This window comes from Oncorhynchus mykiss, chromosome 17, assembly GCF_013265735.2.
Source record: "Oncorhynchus mykiss isolate Arlee chromosome 17, USDA_OmykA_1.1, whole genome shotgun sequence".
NCBI lineage: Eukaryota > Metazoa > Chordata > Actinopteri > Salmoniformes > Salmonidae > Oncorhynchus > Oncorhynchus mykiss.
Window position 1 is genome coordinate 10,412,618 of NC_048581.1, and position 21,035 is coordinate 10,433,652.

The window sequence follows — 21,035 nt, forward strand, 5'->3', positions numbered from 1 at the left end:
ATGCAACGTAATTATAATAGAAAAACAGAACTACAGTTGAACTGCCAAATTACCACACGTAGAGCACTAGGGGTGATGTGTTATAACCTGTTATTACACTTTGGCTATTGACATAACTGACCGTAGGCCTGCTAGGGATTGTGACGTTTTGTTCATATTAGGCATATCTGTAAAATAGGAACGGAATAGCCCATGTCTTCAGACTGTTTTCATTATGTTTTTAGTGGTACTGGTTCTGTTTTTATTATGTTAGTAGTGGTGCTGGTACTGTTTTCATTATGTTAGTAGTGGTGCTGGTTCTGTTTTTATTATGTTAGTAGTGGTGCTGGTACTGTTTTCATTATGTTAGTAGTGGTGCTGGTACTGTTTTCATTATGTTAGTAGTGGTGCTGGTACTGTTTTCATTGTTAGTAGTGGTGCTGGTACTGTGTTTTGGTCCACTGGGTGTCATCAGAGTGTTAATAATGTATTGTTGTCTGCAGCAGAGTGTTAAGACTGGGTTTCCCCAACTCGGTCCTGGGCCCCATCATGGCATTGTAAGCACCATGCTCTACCAGCTGAGCTAGAGGACTCCTCTAGGTCCTTGCAGTTTTAGTTCATGGAGTTGAGCTTAAAGCTAGAGGACTCCTCTAGGTCCTACCAGTTTTAGTTAATGGAGTTGAGCTTCGAGCTAGAGGACTCCTCTAGGTCCTTGCAGTTTTAGTTCATGGAGTTGAGCTTAAAGCTAGGGGACTCCTCTAGGTCCTACCAGTTTTAGTTAATGGAGTTGAGCTTCGAGCTAGAGGACTCCTCTAGGTCCTACCAGTTTTAGTTCATGGAGTTGAGCTTCGAGCTAGAGGACTCTTCTAGGTCCTACCAGTTTTAGTTCATGGAGTTGAGCTTCGAGCTAGAGGACTCCTCTAGGTCCTACCAGTTTTAGTTCATGGAGTTGAGCTTCGAGCTAGAGGACTCCTCTAGGTCCTACCAGTTTTAGTTCATGGAGTTGAGCTTCGAGCTAGAGGACTCTTCTAGGTCCTACCAGTTTTAGTTCATGGAGTCGAGCTTCGAGCTAGAGGACTCCTCTAGGTCCTACCAGTTTTAGTTCATGGAGTTGAGCTTCGAGCTAGAGGACTCCTCTAGGTCCTACCAGTTTTAGTTCATGGAGTTGAGCTTCGAGCTAGAGGACTCTTCTAGGTCCTACCAGTTTTAGTTCATGGAGTTGAGCTTCGAGCTAGAGGACTCTTCTAGGTCCTACCAGTTTTAGTTCATGGAGTCGAGCTTCGAGCTAGAGGACTCCTCTAGGTCCTACCAGTTTTAGTTCATGGAGTTGAGCTTCGAGCTAGAGGACTCCTCTAGGTCCTACCAGTTTTAGTTCATGGAGTTGAGCTTCGAGCTAGAGGACTCTTCTAGGTCCTACCAGTTTTAGTTCATGGAGTCGAGCTTCGATGGCCAATCTGACGTTCAAACTACAACCACAAAGCAGTTACCCCACCTCTGTTTTGTTAAACAGGGTGGAGAAATGTAAACACTCACATTCATAAACAGAGAGATGGATGCAACGACTAACCATCCATGAGTTCAACGTCGTTATGTGTTGGAGGCTTTATGGTGTTTGTTTACAATTACATTCTTTTGAAACGATGTGGTAAAATCCGCTTGTCTTTTGGGTTACGATGGGGTGTGACAGTTGAACTATGATCATGAAGCATTTTTCGGTAATATTCTTATTTTAAAAACCTATGCGGTACTCCCATTTGGGTCCAGCGACTGTCAAGCCAAAACCGTTATGCTAAGAGTTCCGACCACCTCGACGAGGTCGCTAGGGGTCGGGTTAAGGTTGCTAAAATTGGCCTTACCGAGGCTACTTTAAAACATGCCAACGTTCAGTTTGAAGATGCTAAAAGGTATTGGTGTCTGAAAACGATTCAAATGAAATGTTATTTGTCACATGCTTGGTCAACAACAAGTATAGACTAACAGGGAAATGCTAACTAACGGCTCCTCCCAACAATGCAGAGAAATAAAATAGAAACAGTCATAACAGGTAATTACAGTGTATTCAGAAAGTATTCAGACCCCTTGACTTTTTCCACATTTTGTTACGTTACAGCCTTATTCTAAAATGGATTAAATACTTTCCCCCCTCATCAATCTTCACACAATATCTATAATGACAAAGCATAACAGGTTTTTGGAAATGTTTGCAAATGTATCAAAAATAAAAACCCAAAATGCCTTATTTACATAAGTATTCCGACCCTTTGCTATGGCAGGAATTGACCGTAGAGCTCCGAGACATGATTGTGTAAAAGCACAGATCTGGGGTAGGGAAACCGAAACATAACTACAGTGCACTGTAGCAGTTCTATTCTCTATTCACTTCTCCAAACTGTTGGTTTAAAAGCTGTTGTTTTGACATTTTAGGATCTTTAAAATTCATTTACTCCAGACATCTTGGATCATGGGAACTTACCGGTAACATATATTTATTGGAGATAGGAAATATTACTACATTATATTCATCATACTGTTTCTTCTAGGTTCCAGTGCCCCAGTGCAGGTCTGTTCCAGTGCAGTATAACAGGCCTGGTGTTCAGGATGGAGGGAGAGGGAGAGATGCTCTATAGGACTGTCCACTGGGACAGGAGGCTTCTATCCCAGAGTGGCAAGAGACCTGCAGGACCTCTGTTCATGTTTAGATGCCTTAAGGGGTCTGTCAGTCAACTACACCTCCCACACTGTCAGATGCATTCTGGTAAGTATTCATATCAAGAAACATTCAGGAGTGAAAGAGTCATTTCAATTTCAAAACCGCTCTAAAAAAGATTACTCTTCAAATATGCTACATTGTCTTCATTTTCATTTCAATTGTAGTTCAGTGTATTCTGAAAGTATTCAGACCCCTTGACTTTTTAGTTACAGTCCTATTCTAAAATGGATTAAATTGATTTTTTCCCTCATCAATCTAAACACAGTAAGCCATAATGACAAAGCAAAAATAGGTTTTTAGAATATTTTGCAACTGTATTAAACATAAACAAGTGAAATAACACATTTACATATGTTTTCAGACCCTTTGGTCAGTGCTTTGTTGACAGACCTTTGGCAGCGATTACAGCCTTGAATCTTCTTAGGTATGACACTACAAGCTTGGCACACCTGCATTTACGGAGCTTCTCCCATTCTTCTCTGCAGATCCTCTCAAGTTCTGTCAGGTTGGATGGGGAGAGTCGCTGCACAGCTACTTTCAGGTCTCTCCAGAGATGTTCAATCTCGTTCAAGTCCAGGCTCTGGCTGGGCCACTGAAGGACATTCAGAGACTGAAGCCACTCCTGTGTTATCTTAGCTGTGTGCTTCGGGTCATTGTCCTGTTGGAATGGGAACCTTCACCCCAATCTGACGTCCTGAGTGCTCTGGAGCAGGTTTTCATCAAGGATCTCTCTGTACTTTGCTCCATTCATCTTTCCCTTGATCCTGACAAGTCTCCCAGTCCCTGGCACTGAAAACAATCCCCACATCACGATTCTGCCACCACCCTGCTTCACCATAGGTATGGTGCCAGGTTTCCTCCAGACGTGACGCTTGGCATTCAGGCCAAAGAGTTCAATCTTTGTTTTATTAGGCCAGGGAATCTTGTTTCTCATGGTCTGTCCTTTAGGAGCCTTTTGGCAAACTCCAAGCGGGCTGTCATGTGCCTTTTACTGAGGTGTGGCTTCCGTCTGGCCACTCTACCATAAAGGCCTGTGCTGCAGAGATGGTTGTCCTTCTGGTTCTCCCATCTCCACAGAGGAACTCTGGAGCTCTTTCAGTGTGACCATCAGGTTCTTGGTCACCTCCCTGACCAAGGCCCTTATCCCCTGATTGCTCAGTTTGGCCAGGTGGCCAGCTCTAGGAAGAGTCTTGGTGGTTCAAAGCTTCTTCCATTTAAGAATGATGGAAGCCACTGTGTTTTGGGGGACCTTCTATGCTGCATAAATGCTTTGGTACCCTTCCCCAGATTTGTGCCTGGACAGATCTGGGGACCAATCCTGTCTCTCCAATCCTGTCTCTGCGCTCTAGGGATAATTCCTTCAACCTCATGGTTGGTTTTTGCTCTGAAATGCACTGTCAACATTCGGACCTTATATAGACAGGTGTGTGCCTTTCCAATCATGTGCAATCAATTGAATTTAGCATAGGTCGACTCCAATCAAGTTGTAGAAACATCTCAAGGATGATCAATAGAAACGGGATGCACCTGAGCAAAATTTCGAGTCTCATAGCAAAGGGTCAGAAAACTTCTAAAACCTGTTTTGCTTTGTCATTATGGGGTATTATTTGTAGATTGATGAGGACAAATTGTTATTATATTAATTTTAGACTAAGGCTGTAACGTAACAAAATGTTGATAAAGTCAAGGGTTCTGAACAGTTTCTGAATGCACCGTATAGAACTAGAAAACCAGTTTACAACTATGAAATGGCGTCACTAAGCCAAATGTTACATTGTATATCTGAGAAATCTCTAAATGTTCTCTTTCTTTCCCAGGTGGTGGATGTGACTTCCTGTCTGTAGCCCATGTGACTGATGACTGAGTTTATCCCTCCTCTTGACACAACAGACACACATGTCATAATATACATCACTGGATTCTGTCTCGGTAGGTTCCTTGTTCCTTGTCAATCATTGGCTTAGTGTTTGACTGCTGATTTCACCAATATCATCTTTAAGTAAACCAATCACACCTTTATTTAATGCAACTGCAGACAGAAGTTAACAATGGAAACACAGGTTGTATGTTTCAGAGTAAGTTCTGCAGCCCACCTAAGGGCACAGCTGATTATATACATGTGGTCACTCCCTAGTGGTGTGATCACCTACATCAATGTATGTGTGTATCAAAAAGCTGAAGTTACCTTATAAGGCAACCTAGTACAGTAGTTTCTCTGAATTCATTAGCATTGTCCACTGATACACAAAATGTCAACACCAGACAGTGGTAACTTCTCTTTATCTAGTTTCAGTTTGACTCAGACCTAACATGCAAGCACACTCTTGCAACAGCTGGAGCATAACCACATAGATGGCTTGTGCAATGTAGAGGAAACCACTTCTATCTGGCTGGAATTCAATCAAACACACAATGGGAAATGTAATGCTAGCATGACGGCTAAACATGTAATCAAACCATTATGGAGAATGTAATGCTAGCATAACGGCTAAACATGTAATCAAACACACAATGGGGAATGTAATGCTAGCATAACGGCTAAACATGTAATCAAACACACATTGGGGAATGTAATGCTAGCATAACGGCTAAACATGTAATCAAACACACAATGGGGAATGTAATGCTAGCATAACGGCTAAACATGTAATCAAACCATTATGGAGAGTAGCAAGGAACAAGTAGCAAGTTTGACTGAATTCCATCTGTTGACCTTTTTCATCTTATTGCTTTATTCTCAAACTTTATGTATTTTTTTACTCATATAAATTAAATATTTAAAAAAAGTCATTTTGAAGCACAACTAACCTGTTTATTGTTGGTCCTTTCAAGGTGCGGGAGGTGATTGAAAGGGATGGAATTAGAGAAATTCAAACAACTTCTCAGTGTAAACTGACCCCGAAGCTATAATACACCCTCTCCACTTATTCTGCAGATGGACATCGAATAGAACCAAACGCAAATCTGGGATATTTTTGAATAACAATTTTTTATATTCCTATGTAACTTTTCATTTCATTCTCACTTTTAATTTCACTGACTACAAAGGTCTCTTGATTTCAGGAAGCAGTGTTTGTGAAATGTGATTCCTATGAAAACAACTACTTTCAGTTGTTCTTATAAACTATAGTTAAAGAAGTTGATCTGCTTCTGAAAGAAAAGGAAGGTGATGAACTTGTATGGAACAGACTTGTCTGGCTGCCAGGTAACAGACATTCAGAGATCAAATCAGATGAAGTCAGACCAGGAGCAGCAGAGCTAGTTCATGTTGTAGTTCTGATAGTAGCACTGTTACATGTTGTAGTTCTCTGATAGTAGTACTGGTACATGTTGTAGTTCTCTGATAGTAGTACTGGTACATGTTGTAGTTCTCTGATAGTAGTACTAGTACATGTTGTAGTTCTGATAGTAGCACTGTTACATGTTGTAGTTCTCTGATAGTAGTACTGGTACATGTTGTAGTTCTCTGATAGTAGTACTGTTACATGTTGTAGTTCTCTGATAGTAGTACTGTTACATGTAGTAGTACTGTTACATGTTGTAGTTCTCTGATAGTAGTACTGTTACATGTAGTAGTACTGTTACATGTTGTAGTTCTCTGATAGTAGTACTGGTACATGTTGTAGTTCTCTGATAGTAGTACTGGTACATGTTGTAGTTCTGATAGTAGCACTGTTACATGTTGTAGTTCTCTGATAGTAGTACTGGTACATGTTGTAGTTCTCTGATAGTAGTACTGTTACATGTTGTAGTTCTCTGATAGTAGTACTGGTACATGTTGTAGTTCTGATAGTAGCACTGTTACATGTTGTAGTTCTCTGATAGTAGTACTGTTACATGTTGTAGTTCTCTGATAGTAGTACTGGTACATGTTGTAGTTCTCTGATAGTAGTACTGGTACATGTTGTAGTTCTGATAGTAGCACTGTTACATGTTGTAGTTCTCTGATAGTAGTACTGGTACATGTTGTAGTTCTCTGATAGTAGTACTGTTACATGTTGTAGTTCTCTGATAGTAGTACTGTTACATGTAGTAGTACTGTTACATGTTGTAGTTCTCTGATAGTAGTACTGGTACATGTTGTAGTTCTCTGATAGTAGTACTGGTACATGTTGTAGTTCTGATAGTAGCACTGTTACATGTTGTAGTTCTCTGATAGTAGTACTGTTACATGTTGTAGTTCTCTGATAGTAGTACTGGTACATGTTGTAGTTCTCTGATAGTAGTACTGGTACATGTTGTAGTTCTGATAGTAGCACTGTTACATGTTGTAGTTCTCTGATAGTAGTACTGGTACATGTTGTAGTTCTCTGATAGTAGTACTGTTACATGTTGTAGTTCTCTGATAGTAGTACTGTTACATGTAGTAGTACTGTTACATGTTGTAGTTCTCTGATAGTAGTACTGTTACATGTAGTAGTACTGTTACATGTTGTAGTTCTCTGATAGTAGTACTGGTACATGTTGTAGTTCTCTGATAGTAGTACTGGTACATGTTGTAGTTCTCTGATAGTAGTACTGTTACATGTTGTAGTTCTCTGATAGTAGTACTGTTACATGTAGTAGTACTGTTACATGTTGTAGTTCTCTGATAGTAGTACTGTTACATGTAGTAGTACTGTTACATGTTGTAGTTCTCTGATAGTAGTACTGGTACATGTTGTAGTTCTCTGATAGTAGTACTGGTACATGTTGTAGTTCTCTGATAGTAGTACTGTTACATGTAGTAGTACTGTTACATGTTGTAGTTCTCTGATAGTAGTACTGTTACATGTAGTAGTACTGTTACATGTTGTAGTTCTCTGATAGTAGTACTGGTACATGTTGTAGTTCTATGATAGTAGTACTGGTACATGTTGTAGTTCTCTGATAGTAGTACTGGTACATGTTGTAGTACTGTTACATGTTGTAGTTTTCTGATAGTATTACTGTTACATGTTGTAGTTCTCTGATAGTAGTACTGTTACATGTTGTAGTTCTCTGATAGTAGTACTGTTACATGTAGTAGTACTGTTACATGTTGTAGTTTTCTGATAGTATTACTGTTACATGTTGTAGTTCTCTGATAGTAGTACTGTTACATGTTGTAGTTCTCTGATAGTAGTACTGTTACATGTAGTAGTACTGTTACATGTTGTAGTTCTCTGATAGTAGTACTGTTACATGTAGTAGTACTGTTACATGTTGTAGTTCTCTGATAGTAGTACTGGTACATGTTGTAGTTCTCTGATAGTAGTACTGGTACATGTTGTAGTTCTCTGATAGTAGTACTGGTACATGTTGTAGTACTGTTACATGTTGTAGTTTTCTGATAGTATTACTGTTACATGTTGTAGTTCTCTGATAGTAGTACTGTTACATGTTGTAGTTCTCTGATAGTAGTACTGTTACATGTAGTAGTACTGTTACATGTTGTAGTTCTCTGATAGTAGTACTGTTACATGTAGTAGTACTGTTACATGTTGTAGTTCTCTGATAGTAGTACTGGTACATGTTGTAGTTCTCTGATAGTAGTACTGGTACATGTTGTAGTTCTCTGATAGTAGTACTGGTACATGTTGTAGTTCTCTGATAGTAGTACTGGTACATGTTGTAGTTCTCTGATAGTAGTACTGGTACATGTTGTAGTTCTCTGATAGTAGTACTGTTACATGTTGTAGTTCTCTGATAGTAGTACTGTTACATGTTGTAGTTTTCTGATAGTATTACTGTTACATGTTGTAGTTCTCTGATAGTAGTACTGTTACATGTTGTAGTTCTCTGATAGTAGTACTGTTACATGTAGTAGTACTGTTACATGTTGTAGTTCTCTGATAGTAGTACTGTTACATGTAGTAGTACTGTTACATGTTGTAGTTCTCTGATAGTAGTACTGGTACATGTTGTAGTTCTCTGATAGTAGTACTGGTACATGTTGTAGTTCTCTGATAGTAGTACTGGTACATGTTGTAGTTCTCTGATAGTGTTACATGTTGTAGTTCTCTGATAGTAGTACTGGTACATGTTGTAGTTCTCTGATAGTAGTACTGTTACATGTAGTAGTACTGGTACATGTTGTAGTTCTCTGATAGTAGTACTGTTACATGTTGTAGTTCTCTGATAGTAGTACTGTTACATGTTGTAGTTCTCTGATAGTAGTACTGGTACATGTTGTAGTTCTCTGATAGTAGTACTGTTACATGTTGTAGTTCTCTGATAGTAGTACTGGTACATGTTGTAGTTCTCTGATAGTATTACTGTTACATGTTGTAGTACTGTTACATGTTGTAGTACTGTTACATGTTGTAGTTCTCTGATAGTAGTACTGTTACATGTTGTAGTTCTCTGATAGTAGTACTGTTACATGTTGTAGCTCTCTAATAGTAGTACTGGTACATGTTGTAGTTCTCTGATAGTAGTACTGTTACATGTTGTAGTTCTCTGATAGTAGTACTGTTACATGTTGTAGTTTTCTGATAGTATTACTGTTACATGTTGTAGTTCTCTGATAGTAGTACTGTTACATGTTGTAGTTCTCTGATAGTAGTACTGTTACATGTAGTAGTACTGTTACATGTTGTAGTTCTCTGATAGTAGTACTGTTACATGTAGTAGTACTGTTACATGTTGTAGTTCTCTGATAGTAGTACTGGTACATGTTGTAGTTCTCTGATAGTAGTACTGGTACATGTTGTAGTTCTCTGATAGTGTTACATGTTGTAGTTCTCTGATAGTAGTACTGGTACATGTTGTAGTTCTCTGATAGTAGTACTGTTACATGTAGTAGTACTGGTACATGTTGTAGTTCTCTGATAGTAGTACTGTTACATGTTGTAGTTCTCTGATAGTAGTACTGTTACATGTTGTAGTTCTCTGATAGTAGTACTGGTACATGTTGTAGTTCTCTGATAGTAGTACTGTTACATGTTGTAGTTCTCTGATAGTAGTACTGGTACATGTTGTAGTTCTCTGATAGTATTACTGTTACATGTTGTAGTACTGTTACATGTTGTAGTACTGTTACATGTTGTAGTTCTCTGATAGTAGTACTGTTACATGTTGTAGTTCTCTGATAGTAGTACTGTTACATGTTGTAGCTCTCTAATAGTAGTACTGTTACATGTTGTAGTTCTCTGATAGTAGTACTGTTACATGTTGTAGTTCTCTGATAGTAGTACTGTTACATGTTGTAGTTCTCTGATAGTAGTACTGTTACATGTTGTAGCTCTCTAATAGTAGTACTGTTACATGTTGTAGTTCTCTGATAGTAGTACTGTTACATGTTGTAGTACTGTTACATGTTGTAGTACTGTTACATGTTGTAGTTCTCTGATAGTAGTACTGTTACATGTTGTAGTTCTCTGATAGTAGTACTGTTACATGTTGTAGTTCTCTGATAGTCGTACTGTTACATGTTGTAGTTCTCTGATAGTATTACTGTTACATGTTGTAGTACTGTTACATGTTGTAGTACTGTTACATGTTGTAGTTCTCTGATAGTATTACTGGTACATGTTGTAGTTCTCTGATAGTAGTACTGTTACATGTTGTAGTTCTCTGATAGTATTACTGTTACATGTTGTAGTTCTCTGATAGTAGTACTGTTACATGTTGTAGTTCTCTGATAGTAGTACTGGTACATGTTGTAGTTCTCTGATAGTATTACTGTTACATGTTGTAGTTCTCTGATAGTAGTACTGTTACATGTTGTAGTTCTCTGATAGTAGTACTGTTACATGTTGTAGTTCTCTGATAGTTGTATTGTTACATGTTGTAGTTCTCTGATAGTATCATTGTTACATGTTGGAGTTCTCTAATAGTATCATTGTTACATGTTGTAGTTCTGATAGTAGTACTGTTACATGTTGTAGTTCTCTGATAGTGTTACATGTTGTAGTTCTCTGATAGTAGTACTAGTACATGTTGTAGTTCTCTGATAGTAGTACTGTTACATGTTGTAGATCTCTGATAGTAGTACTGTTACATGTTGTAGTTCTCTGATAGTATCATTGTTACATGTTGTAGTTCTCTGATAGTAGTACTGTTAGATGTTGTAGTTCTCTGATAGTAGTACTGTTACATGTTGTAGTTCTCTGATAGTAGTACTGTTACATGTTGTAGTTCTCTGATAGTTCTCTGATAGTATTATTGTTATTGAACTATGATTGCAGCCATAACAAGTTAACTTGTTTGCAGTGTGGACAAGTTACAATGACTTTTCTTGACTTGTCATGCATTTTGGGACCAGGGGATTTCATTATTGTATATACTATGTGTAGGCTGTGTAGACTCACTATGTGCAACATAGTCAGTCGGCTGTCGGCATCAACAATACACATTTAGAGCCAACCAAACACAACAAGGCATACATTGAAGAAACACAGAAAATCAACGCTCAAATCGATTACATAACTGTACATGTAAACCTGGGCGTACTGCTCAAATTTGTCCAAATAAGATTCCCTCATTGTGAGCAATTAGCTAGCTCACGTGCAAATGAGTGCTAATTAATGCTATGCTAACATTGGTGCGGTAGTTGGTCATATAAAAATATACCACTGCACTGGTATAACGTGAATATTACAAAGTACATTATGCATAATGACAGTCTCACTTACTTTCGTGGTTTATAGTTTTATCTATGTAGGTTAGGCTTGATTAAGATTCGCTTTCATTGGCGTTGATACCTTCGACGTGAACCTCAACTTGGGTGACCTTGAAGGAGACGGGAAGGGTTCGGGTTAAACGTATTTGACTCCGCCCACATTGAGGTCGGCCCCAACTTCTGACTCCGCCCACATTGAGCCCGGCCCCGAACTGCACACTGCAGTCAGAGGCTTCTCTCCCTAGAGGTCTCTAGTAGTGCGTCGCCCTCTTGTGGACAAACTGACACCAAAACAAAATAGGTGCGTGAGAGAGAAGCCCTTCTTAACTAGCGATGAAGTCGATACAACATCGCTGATATAATCTTGTTCTTTATGTTTCCAGTTGACTCACAGGTTGTATTTGTAATGATACAAAATTCAGACTCCTTAAGTGGGGTTATTGAATTAATTTAACATATGAAGAATACATACAAATATATGTTATTAATTCATAATAAAGTAACAAGTGATAGGCTACAATCCAGTACATTATAATGTGACCTTTCTGAGTATATATCAAACAGCAGGGCTGGTTTTAAGATTACATTTCTGGGTTGGTTCTAGGATGATATTTCTGGGCTGGTTCTGGATTATATTTCTGGGCTGGTTCTAGGGTGATATTTCTGGGCTGGTTCTAGGATGATATTCATTGGCGGCTCTAGAATGACATTTCTGGGCTGGTTGAAAGGGTGATATTTCTGGGTTGGTTCTAGGATGATATTTCTGGGCTGGTTCTAGGATGATATTCATTGGCTGGCTTTAGAATGACATTTCTGGGCTGGTTAAAGGGTGATATTTCTGGGTTGGTTCTAGGATGATATTTCTGGGCTGGTTCTAGGATGATGTTCGTGGGCTGGTTTTAGAATTATATTTATGGGCGGGTCCTAGAATGATATTTATGGGCTGGTTCTAGAGTTATATTTCTGGGCTGGTTCTAGGATGATATTTCTGGGCAGGTTCTAGGATGATATTTATGGGCTGGTTCTAGGATTATATTTCTGGGCTGGTTCTAGGATTATATTTCTGGGCTGGTTCTAGGATTATATTTATGGGCTGGTTCTAGGATTATATTTCTGGGCTGGTTCTAGGATTATATTTATGGGCTGGTTCTAGGATTATATTTATGAGCTGGTTTTAAAATGATATTTCTTAGCTGGTTCTAGGATGATAATCATGGGCTGGTTCAGGATTATATTTATGGGCTGGTTCTAGGATGATATTCATGAGCTGTTTTAGAATAATATTTATGGGCTGGTTCTAGAATGATATTTCAGGGATGGTTCTACGATGATATTCATGGCCTGGTTCTAGAATGACATTTATTGTCTGGTTCTAGGATGATTTTTCTATGCTGGTTCTATGTTGGGAGGGGGGGGGGGCAGACATTTCTTCTCTGTTTCTGAGCTAATATCCTGCAACTGACTGCCAGTCTGTCTGTCTAACTGTCTGTCTGCCTGCCTATCTGGGTAAGCTGAACACACAAATAAGTAAGGAGGGAGAGAGGGGGAGGAGAGAAAGAGAGACTGCGAGACAACACACAGCAGAAGACTGAAGACAGACAGAGAGAGAGAGAGAGAGAGAGAGAGACAGAGAGAGAGAGAGAGGCAGAGAGAGGCAGAGAGAGAGAGAGAGAGAGAGAGAGAGAGAGAGGTTGTAGGACAGGAGAGAGAGAGGCAGAGAGAGAGAGAGAGAGGCAGAGAGATAGAGAGAGACAGAGAGAGAGAGAGAGAGAGAGAGAGAGAGAGAGAGAGAGAGAGGGGCAGAGAAAGAGAGACTGCGAGACAACACACAGCAGAAGACTGAAGACAAACAGAGAGAGGGGCAGAGAGAGAGAGAGAGAGAGGCAGAGAGACAGAGAGAGAAGCAGAGAGGTTGTAGGACAGGAGAGAGAGAGAGAGAGGCAGAGAAAGAGAGAGGTTGAGGGACAGGAGAGAGAGAGAGAGGGGCAGAGAGAGAGAGAGAGAGGTTGTAGGACAGGAGAGAGGCAGAGAGATTGTAGGACAGGAGAGAGGAATATCTTTGCTCTGTGCAACATGGATTCCTCCACAACAGCACTGCTCCTCTGTTCTCTACTCTGGACAGGTAAACTACTACTGCTGCTTCTCTCTACACTACAATGCAGAACATGTTATTAAACTATAAGCTGCTTCTCTCAACACTACAATGCAGAACATGTTATTAAATCATTTACTGGGATAGTTCAGAGATAATTTTTTTTTAAATTTTTGTTTCCCAATCTCGAAAGCAGTCTATAGACAAGGCCAGGAAATAAATATCTACATATGTTAAATTGCTGCACTATCCCTTTTAAGTAGATATTATTAGCTCTAAACTGCTTTAAACTTTCTACTTTCTAAAAATACGTTTTGGGATTATGAATAAACTAATAAACTCATGGTTTAGAATTCTTAATCTTAACATAAAATGTTTCTCAGAAATGTAAATGCACGGTGATACATTTCCTTTTTTTTACTGTAGATGTGAATTTATAATACCGTGTTAATATCATGTGGTCTAGTCTTGCTGAGTCATGGTCCTTTCCAGACCTGAGCTGCATGTTGTCTCTGATTGGATGTTTGCTCTGGGGTGGCATTTGTTTGCTGTTCTCCCCACAGACCAGACTGAAAGCTCACAGTCTGCCCCTGTGTGTGTGTGTTTTGTGAGTGTGTGTATGTGTGTTTGGTGTGTGTGTGTTTGGTGTGTGAGTGTACGTGCGTGCCTGCATGCCTTTAGATGCATACCATTCAATGTGGACATGGTCTATATTACTCTCTATATGTGAATCCTGTATATGCAAGAATAGCGTGTGAGTGTGTGTGTGTGTGTACGTGCTTGTGTATGAGTGTGAGTGTGAGTGAGTGTGTCTACGTGCTTGTGTGTGAGTGTGAGTGAGTGTGTGTCAACTCATTGAACCCCCCCTTTGGGTGGAACCCTGAACTCTCTCTTGCATCGGAGGATGTCAATAACTAGTGTGTGTCTCTCTTAGTGTCTATTTCTGTGTGTGTGTGTGTGTGTGTGTGTGTGTGTGTGTGTGTGTGTGTGTGCGTGTGTGTGTGTGCGTGTCTCTCTCTCTCTCTCTGTGTGTGTGTGTGTGTGTGTGTGCTATAACCTTGTCTCTTCTCTCCTACAGTGTGTGTTTGTGTTATATGTGTGTGTGTGTGTGTTACTAACCCATCTCTCCTACAGTGTGTGTGTGTGTGTGTCTTACTAACCTATCTCTCCTCATTTTTACATTTTACATTGAGTCATTTAGCAGAGTGCCTGACAGAGCATTCGCCTGAAGATAGCTAGCATTCATGCATTCCAAGATGGCGTAGCAGTCGGACGTCTCTCGTAGCAGTCGGACGTCAGTCATACTCTCCTGCATCCCGCCTCACCTAATGTGGTACGGATCTGCTATTTTTACACTTTAGAACCGGAAGCCCCATCAGAAGCTAGCCAGCTAACTAGCTACTAGCTAGTAGTCAGTTAGCCACTGCTAGCGGTCATCACCGTTAACCCAGGCATCAGCCAGGCTCGGTCCTGCCAGTCTGCACAGCGTGATGTCAACCCAGAGCATATCGGACTGCTTTTTCTCTACCACATCTCAGGACTCCTACCGCAAGCTCTGAACCTTTACACCGGATCATCGCAGCTAGCTAGCTGCTATCCGAGTGTCTACTCATGGCTAACGTCTCTGTCCTGAAGAAAGCACCAGTTAGCCTGGAGCAAGCCTTGAGCTAGGCCCATGTTCCGGCTAGCCGAAGAGATCCATCAGACAATTCCTGGGCTTCAATACCACTTTTGCTAATTGGCCTGGACCCTTCGCTGCCGAAACAGAGCCCTGCCGATCCATCACGGTTTCAACAGGCTCGTCCATTGCGACGTCCCCCTGAGGCCCATCTGCTAGCCTGCTAGCCCTGGTCTGCTAGCTGTCTGAATCGTAGTGTCTCCAGCTCGCCTGGCTGTTCACTGGACCCTATGATTCTTCTGCAACACATGCCACTCCCTAATGTCAATATACCTTGTCTACTGCTGTTTTGGTTAGTGATTGTCTTATTTCACTGTAGAGCCTCCAGCCCAGCTCAATATGCCTTGGCTAGCCCCTTTGTTCCAACCCCACACATGCGGGGACCTCACCTGGCTTAAATGGTGCCTCTAGAGACAAAACCTCTCTCATCGTCACTCAATGCCTAGGTTTACCTCCACTGTAATCAAATCCTACCATACCCTTGTCTGTACATTATTTCTTGAATCGCCCAGAAATCTTATCCTACCCTTATCCCACTCCTCCTCTTTTCCTCTGGTAGAAATTAACCCAGGCCCTGCAGCCCCCAGCATCACTCTCCAGGCGCTCTCATTTGTTGAATTCTGTAACCGTAAAAGCTTTGGTTTCATGCATGTTAACATTAGAAGCCTCCTCCCTAGGTTTGTTTTACTCACTGCTTTAGCACACTCGCCAACCCGGATGTCCTAGCCGTGTCTGAATCCTGGCTTAGGAAGGCCATCAAATATCCTGAAATTTCCATCCATAACTATAACATTTCCCGACAAGATAGATCTGCCAATGGGGCGGAGTTGCAATCTACTGCAGAGATAGCCTGCAGAGTTCTGTCATACTATCCAAGTCTGTGCCCTATCAATTTGAGCTTCTACTTCTAAAAATCCACTTTTCCAGATACAAGTCTCTCAACGTTGCCGCTTGTTATACACCCCCTTCAGCCCCAGCTATGCCCTGGACACCATATTTGATTTGATCGCCACCCATCTGTCTTCAGAGTTCGTACTGTTAGGTGACCTAAACTGGGACATGCATAAAGCCCTCAATCTCACACAAAGGATCAAGGAACCTACCAGGTACAACCCTAAATCTGTAACCATGGGCACCCTCTTAGATATCATCCTGACCAACTTGCCCTCTAAATACATCTCTGCTGTCTTCAACCACTATCTCAGCAATCATTGCCTCATTGCCTGCGTGCGTAATGGGTCCGCGGTCAAACGACCACCCCTCATCACCATCAGATGCTCCCTAAAACACTTCAGCAAGCAGGCCTTTCTAATCGACCTGGCCCGGGTAACCTGGAGGGATATTGACCTCATCCCGTCAGTAGAGGATGTCTGGTTGCTCTTCAAAAGTGCTTTCCTCACCATCTTAAATAAGCATGCCCCATTCAAAAAATGTAGAACTAAGAACAGATATAGCCTTGGTTCACTCCAGACTTGACTGCCCTTGACCAGCACAAAAGCATCCTGTTGCGTTATGCATTAGCATCGAATAGCCCCGGCAATTTGCACATTTTCAGGGAACTCAGTAACCAATATGCTCAGTAAGTTAGGAAAGCTAAGGCTAGCTTTTTCAAACAGAAACTTGCTTCCTGTAGCACTAATTCCAAAAAGTTTTGAGACACTGTAGTCCATGGAGAACAAGACCACCTCCCCCAGCAGCCCACTGCACTGAGGCTAGGAAACACTGTCACCACTGATAAATCTACGATAATTGACAATTTCAACAAGCATTTTTCTATGGCTGGCCATGCTTTCCACCTGGCTACCCTTACCCCGGCCAACATTTCAGCACCCCCTGCAGCAACTTGCCCACGCCCCCCCCCCCAGTTCTCCTTCATCCATATCCAAACAGCTGATGTTCGGATAGAACTGCAAAATCTGGATCCATACAAATCAGCTGGGCTAGACAATCTGGACCCTCTCTTTCTAAAATTATCCGTCGAAATTGTTGCAACCCCTATTACTAGCCTATTCAACCTCTCTTTCGTATCGTCTGAGATCCCCAAAGATTGGAAAACTGTCGGGGTCATCCCCATCTTCAAAGCGGTAGACACTCTAGACCCAAACTGTTATAGACCTATATCCATCCTGCTCTGCTTTTCTAAAATCTTCGAAAGCCAAGTTAACAAACAGATTACCGACCATTTCGAATCCCAACGTCCCTTCTCCACTATGCAATCTGGTTTCCGAGATGGGTGCACCTCAGCCACACTCACGGTCCAAAACGATATCATAACCGCAATCGATAAGAGACATTACTGTGCAGCTGTCTTCATCGACCTGGCCAAGGCTTTCGACTCTGTCAATCACCGCATCCTTATTGGCAGACTCAATAGCCTTGGCTTCTCAAATGACAGCCTCACCTGGTTCACCAACTACTTCTCTGATAGAGTTCAGTGTGTCAAATCGGAGAGCCTGTTGTCCGGACATCTGGCATCTGGTCTCTATGAGGGTGCCACAGGGTTCAATTCTCGGGCCGACTCTTTTCTCTGTATATATCAATGATGTTGCTCTAGCTGCTGGTGATTCTCAGATCCACCTCAATGCAGACGACACCATTCTGTATACATCTGTCCCTTCTTTGGACACTGTGCTAACAAACCTCTAAACGAGCTTCAACGTCATACAACACTCCTTCCGTGGCCTCCAACTGCTTTTAAATGCTAGTGAAACTAAGTGCATGTTCTTCAACCGATTACTGTCCGCACCCTCCCGCCCGACTAGCATCACTACTCTGGACGATTCTGACCTAGAATATGTGGACAACTACAAATACCTAGGTGTCTGGTTAGACTGCAAACTCTCCTTCCAGACTCACATTAAGCATCTCCAATCCTAAATTAAATCTAGAATCAGCTTCCTATTTCGCAACAAAGCCTCCTTTACTCATGCTGCCAAACATACCCTAGTAAAACTTCGGCGATGTCATTTATAAAATAGCCTCCAACACTCTACTCAGCAACATGAATGTAGTCTATCACAGTGCCATCCGTTTTGTCCCCAAAGCCCCATATACTACCCACAACTGCGACCTGTATGTCTCGTTGGCTGGCTCTCACTACATATTCGTCGCCAAACCCATTGGCTCCAGTTCATCTATGAGTCTTTGCTAGGTAAAGCCAAGCCTTATCTCAGCTCAATGGTCACCATAGCAACACTCACCCGTAGCACACGCTCCAGCGGTTATATTTCACTGGTCATCCCCAAAGCCAACACTTCCTTTAGCCGCCTTTCCTTCCAGTTCTCTGCTTCCAATGACTGGAACGAATTGCAAAAATCACTGTCTTATATCTCCCTCTCTAACTTTAAGCATCAGCTGTCAGAGCAGCTTACCGATCACTGTACATGTACACAGCCAATATGTAAATAGCACACCCAACAACCTCATCCCCATATTATTACTTACCCTCTTGCTCTTTTGCACACCAGTATCTCCACTTGCACATCATCATCTGCACATCTGTCACTCCTGTGTTAATACTAAATTGTAATTATTTTGCCTCTATGTCCTATTTATTGCCTACATCTCTACTCTCCTACATTTGCACACACTGTGCGTACACTTTTCTATTGTATTATTGACTGCATGATTGTTTATTCCATGTGTAACTCTGTGATGTTGTTTTTGTCACACTGCTTTGCTTTATCTTGGGCAGGTCGCAGTTGCAAAAGAGAACTTGTTCTAAAATGGCCTACCTGGTTAGTTAGGACAACCACATATCACAGTCATAGTCATGGCATTTTCTTCAATAAAGAAGCTAATAGCAGAGTCAGAGCTAGTGGGGGGAGGGGGTGCTGTGTGATTATTTAAGATACTGTTCGAAGAGGTAGAGTTTCAGATGTTTTCAGAAGATGCTGTCCTAGCTTCAGGGGGAAGCTGGTTCCACCATTGGGGTACCAGGACAGAGAATAGCTTGGAATGGGCTGAGTGGGAGACCAGAGGTGGCAGAACAGAGAGCTTTGGTTTGAGCATAGCCTGAAGGTAGGGAGGGACAGTTCCTCTTGCTGCTCCGTAGGCCATGGTCTTGTTTTGGATGCAAGCTTAGACTAGAAGGCAGAGGAGCGGGGTGATGTGGGAGAACATGGGAAGGTTGAACCAGGCGGGCTGCAGCATTCTGGGTAAGTTGCAGGGGTTTGATGGCACAAGCAGGGAGCCCAGCTAACAATGAGTTGCAGTAGTCCAGACGGGAGAGAACAAGTCCCTGGAGTAGGACCTGCGCCACTTCCTGTGTGAGGAAAGGTCGTACTCTGCAGATGTTGTAGAGCAGGAACTTGCAGGAGCGGGTCACTGCTTTGATGTTTGCAGAGAACGACAGGGTGTTGTCCAGGGTCACGACAGGGTGTTCCAGTTCTCTGCTGCCAATGACTGGAACGAACTACAAAAATCTCTGAAACTGGAAACACTTATCTCCCTCACTAGCTTTAAGCACCAACTGTCAGAGCAGCTCACAGATTACTGCACCTGTACATAGCCCACCTATAATTTAGCCCAAACAACTACCTCTTTCCCAACTGTATTTAATTAATTAATTTATTTTGCTCCTTTGCACCCCATTATTTTTATTTCTACTTTGCACATTCTTCCATTGCAAAACTACCATTCCAGTGTTTTACTTGCTATATTGTATTTACTTTGACACCATGGCCTTTTTTGCCTTTACCTCCCTTCTCACCTCATTTGCTCACATTGTATTTAGACTTGTTTATACTGTATTATTGACTGTATGTTTGTTTTACTCCATGTGTAACTCTGTGTCGTTGTATCTGTCGAACTGCTTTGCTTTATCTTGGCCAGGTCGCAATTGTAAATGAGAACTTGTTCTCAACTGACCTACCTGGTTAAATAAAGGTGTTCTCAACTGGCCTACCTGGTTAAATAAAGGTGTTCTCAACTAACCTACCTGGTTAAATAAAGGTGTTCTCAACTGGCCTACCTGGTTAAATAAAGGTGTTCTCAACTAACCTACCTGGTTAAATAAAGGTGTTCTCAACTGGCCTACCTGGTTAAATAAAGGTGTTCTCAACTAACCTACCTGGTTAAATAAAGGTGTTCTCAACTAGCCTACCTGGTTAAATAAAGGTGAAATAAAAATAAATAAAAGTGTTGTCCAGGGTAACGCCAAAATTCTTTACACACTGGGCGGGGGACAACTTGGAGTCAACCGGGATGGAGAGGTCTTGGAATGGTCTGGCCTTCCCCCAGGAAGAAATGCAGCTCCATCTTGTCGACGTTGAGCTTGAGATGGTGGGCCGACATCCAAGCTGAGATATTTGCCAGGCACGCAGAGATGTGTGTCACCACCTGGGTGTCAGAAGGAGGGAAGGAGAAAAGTAGTTGAGTGTCATCCGCATAGCAATGATAGGAGAGACCATGAGAGGATATGACAGAGCCATGTGACTTGGTATAAAGAGAAAAGAGGAGAGGGCCTGAGGGACTGAGCCCTGGGGGACACCTATAGAGTTTATGGCAGTGTGTGTGTTACTTACTTATCTCTCCCTCCTATCCAGTATGTGCCCAGGCCCCAGTAGTGTCAGTTGAGCCCAGGTCAGCAGGGGTCCGGCAGGGGGAGTCGGTCAGTTTCCGCTGTCGGGTGGTCAGTGGGTCACAGCCCGTCCATCTGGAGTGGAAGAGAACCAACAACCATCCACTGGCAGGTGGGGCTCTGACCACACATATGCACACAGGCAGACAGACACACACAGCCCTTGAATGGTACTCAACTACACAATAGCTGTGACACAATGTAAAATGGACAGTTTATAAAAATGTGATGATTGAACTGGTTTTAACTGGTCCTAACCGGTCATAAGTGGTTAGATGGTTCTAACTCGTTCTAACCGGTCCTATCTACTCTGTCCTTAGATAACGTGAAGATTGGTCCGGATGGTTCCGTGCTCACCATCGCTAACACCAGGAACGGTAACCAGGGGCAGTACCGTTGCGTGGCAACTAA

At 41.8% G+C, this 21,035-nt stretch overlaps 1 protein-coding gene across 1 annotated transcript in view; it reads left to right on the plus strand.

Annotated features, from left to right (window-relative positions):
- The first annotated feature begins 13,206 nt into the window (after positions 1 to 13,206).
- Positions 13,207 to 21,035, plus strand: part of LOC110513592 (basement membrane-specific heparan sulfate proteoglycan core protein-like) — a 15,130-nt gene continuing 7,301 nt past the window's right edge. Inside the window, exons 1-3 of the mRNA XM_036948918.1 lie at positions 13,207 to 13,395; positions 20,590 to 20,736; positions 20,945 to 21,035. The exon at positions 20,945 to 21,035 is cut by the window's right edge and continues 44 nt beyond it. Coding sequence (XP_036804813.1) covers positions 13,347 to 13,395; positions 20,590 to 20,736; positions 20,945 to 21,035 — 287 coding nt within the window. The 5' untranslated portion in view covers positions 13,207 to 13,346. The remainder of the gene's footprint in view (positions 13,396 to 20,589; positions 20,737 to 20,944) is intronic.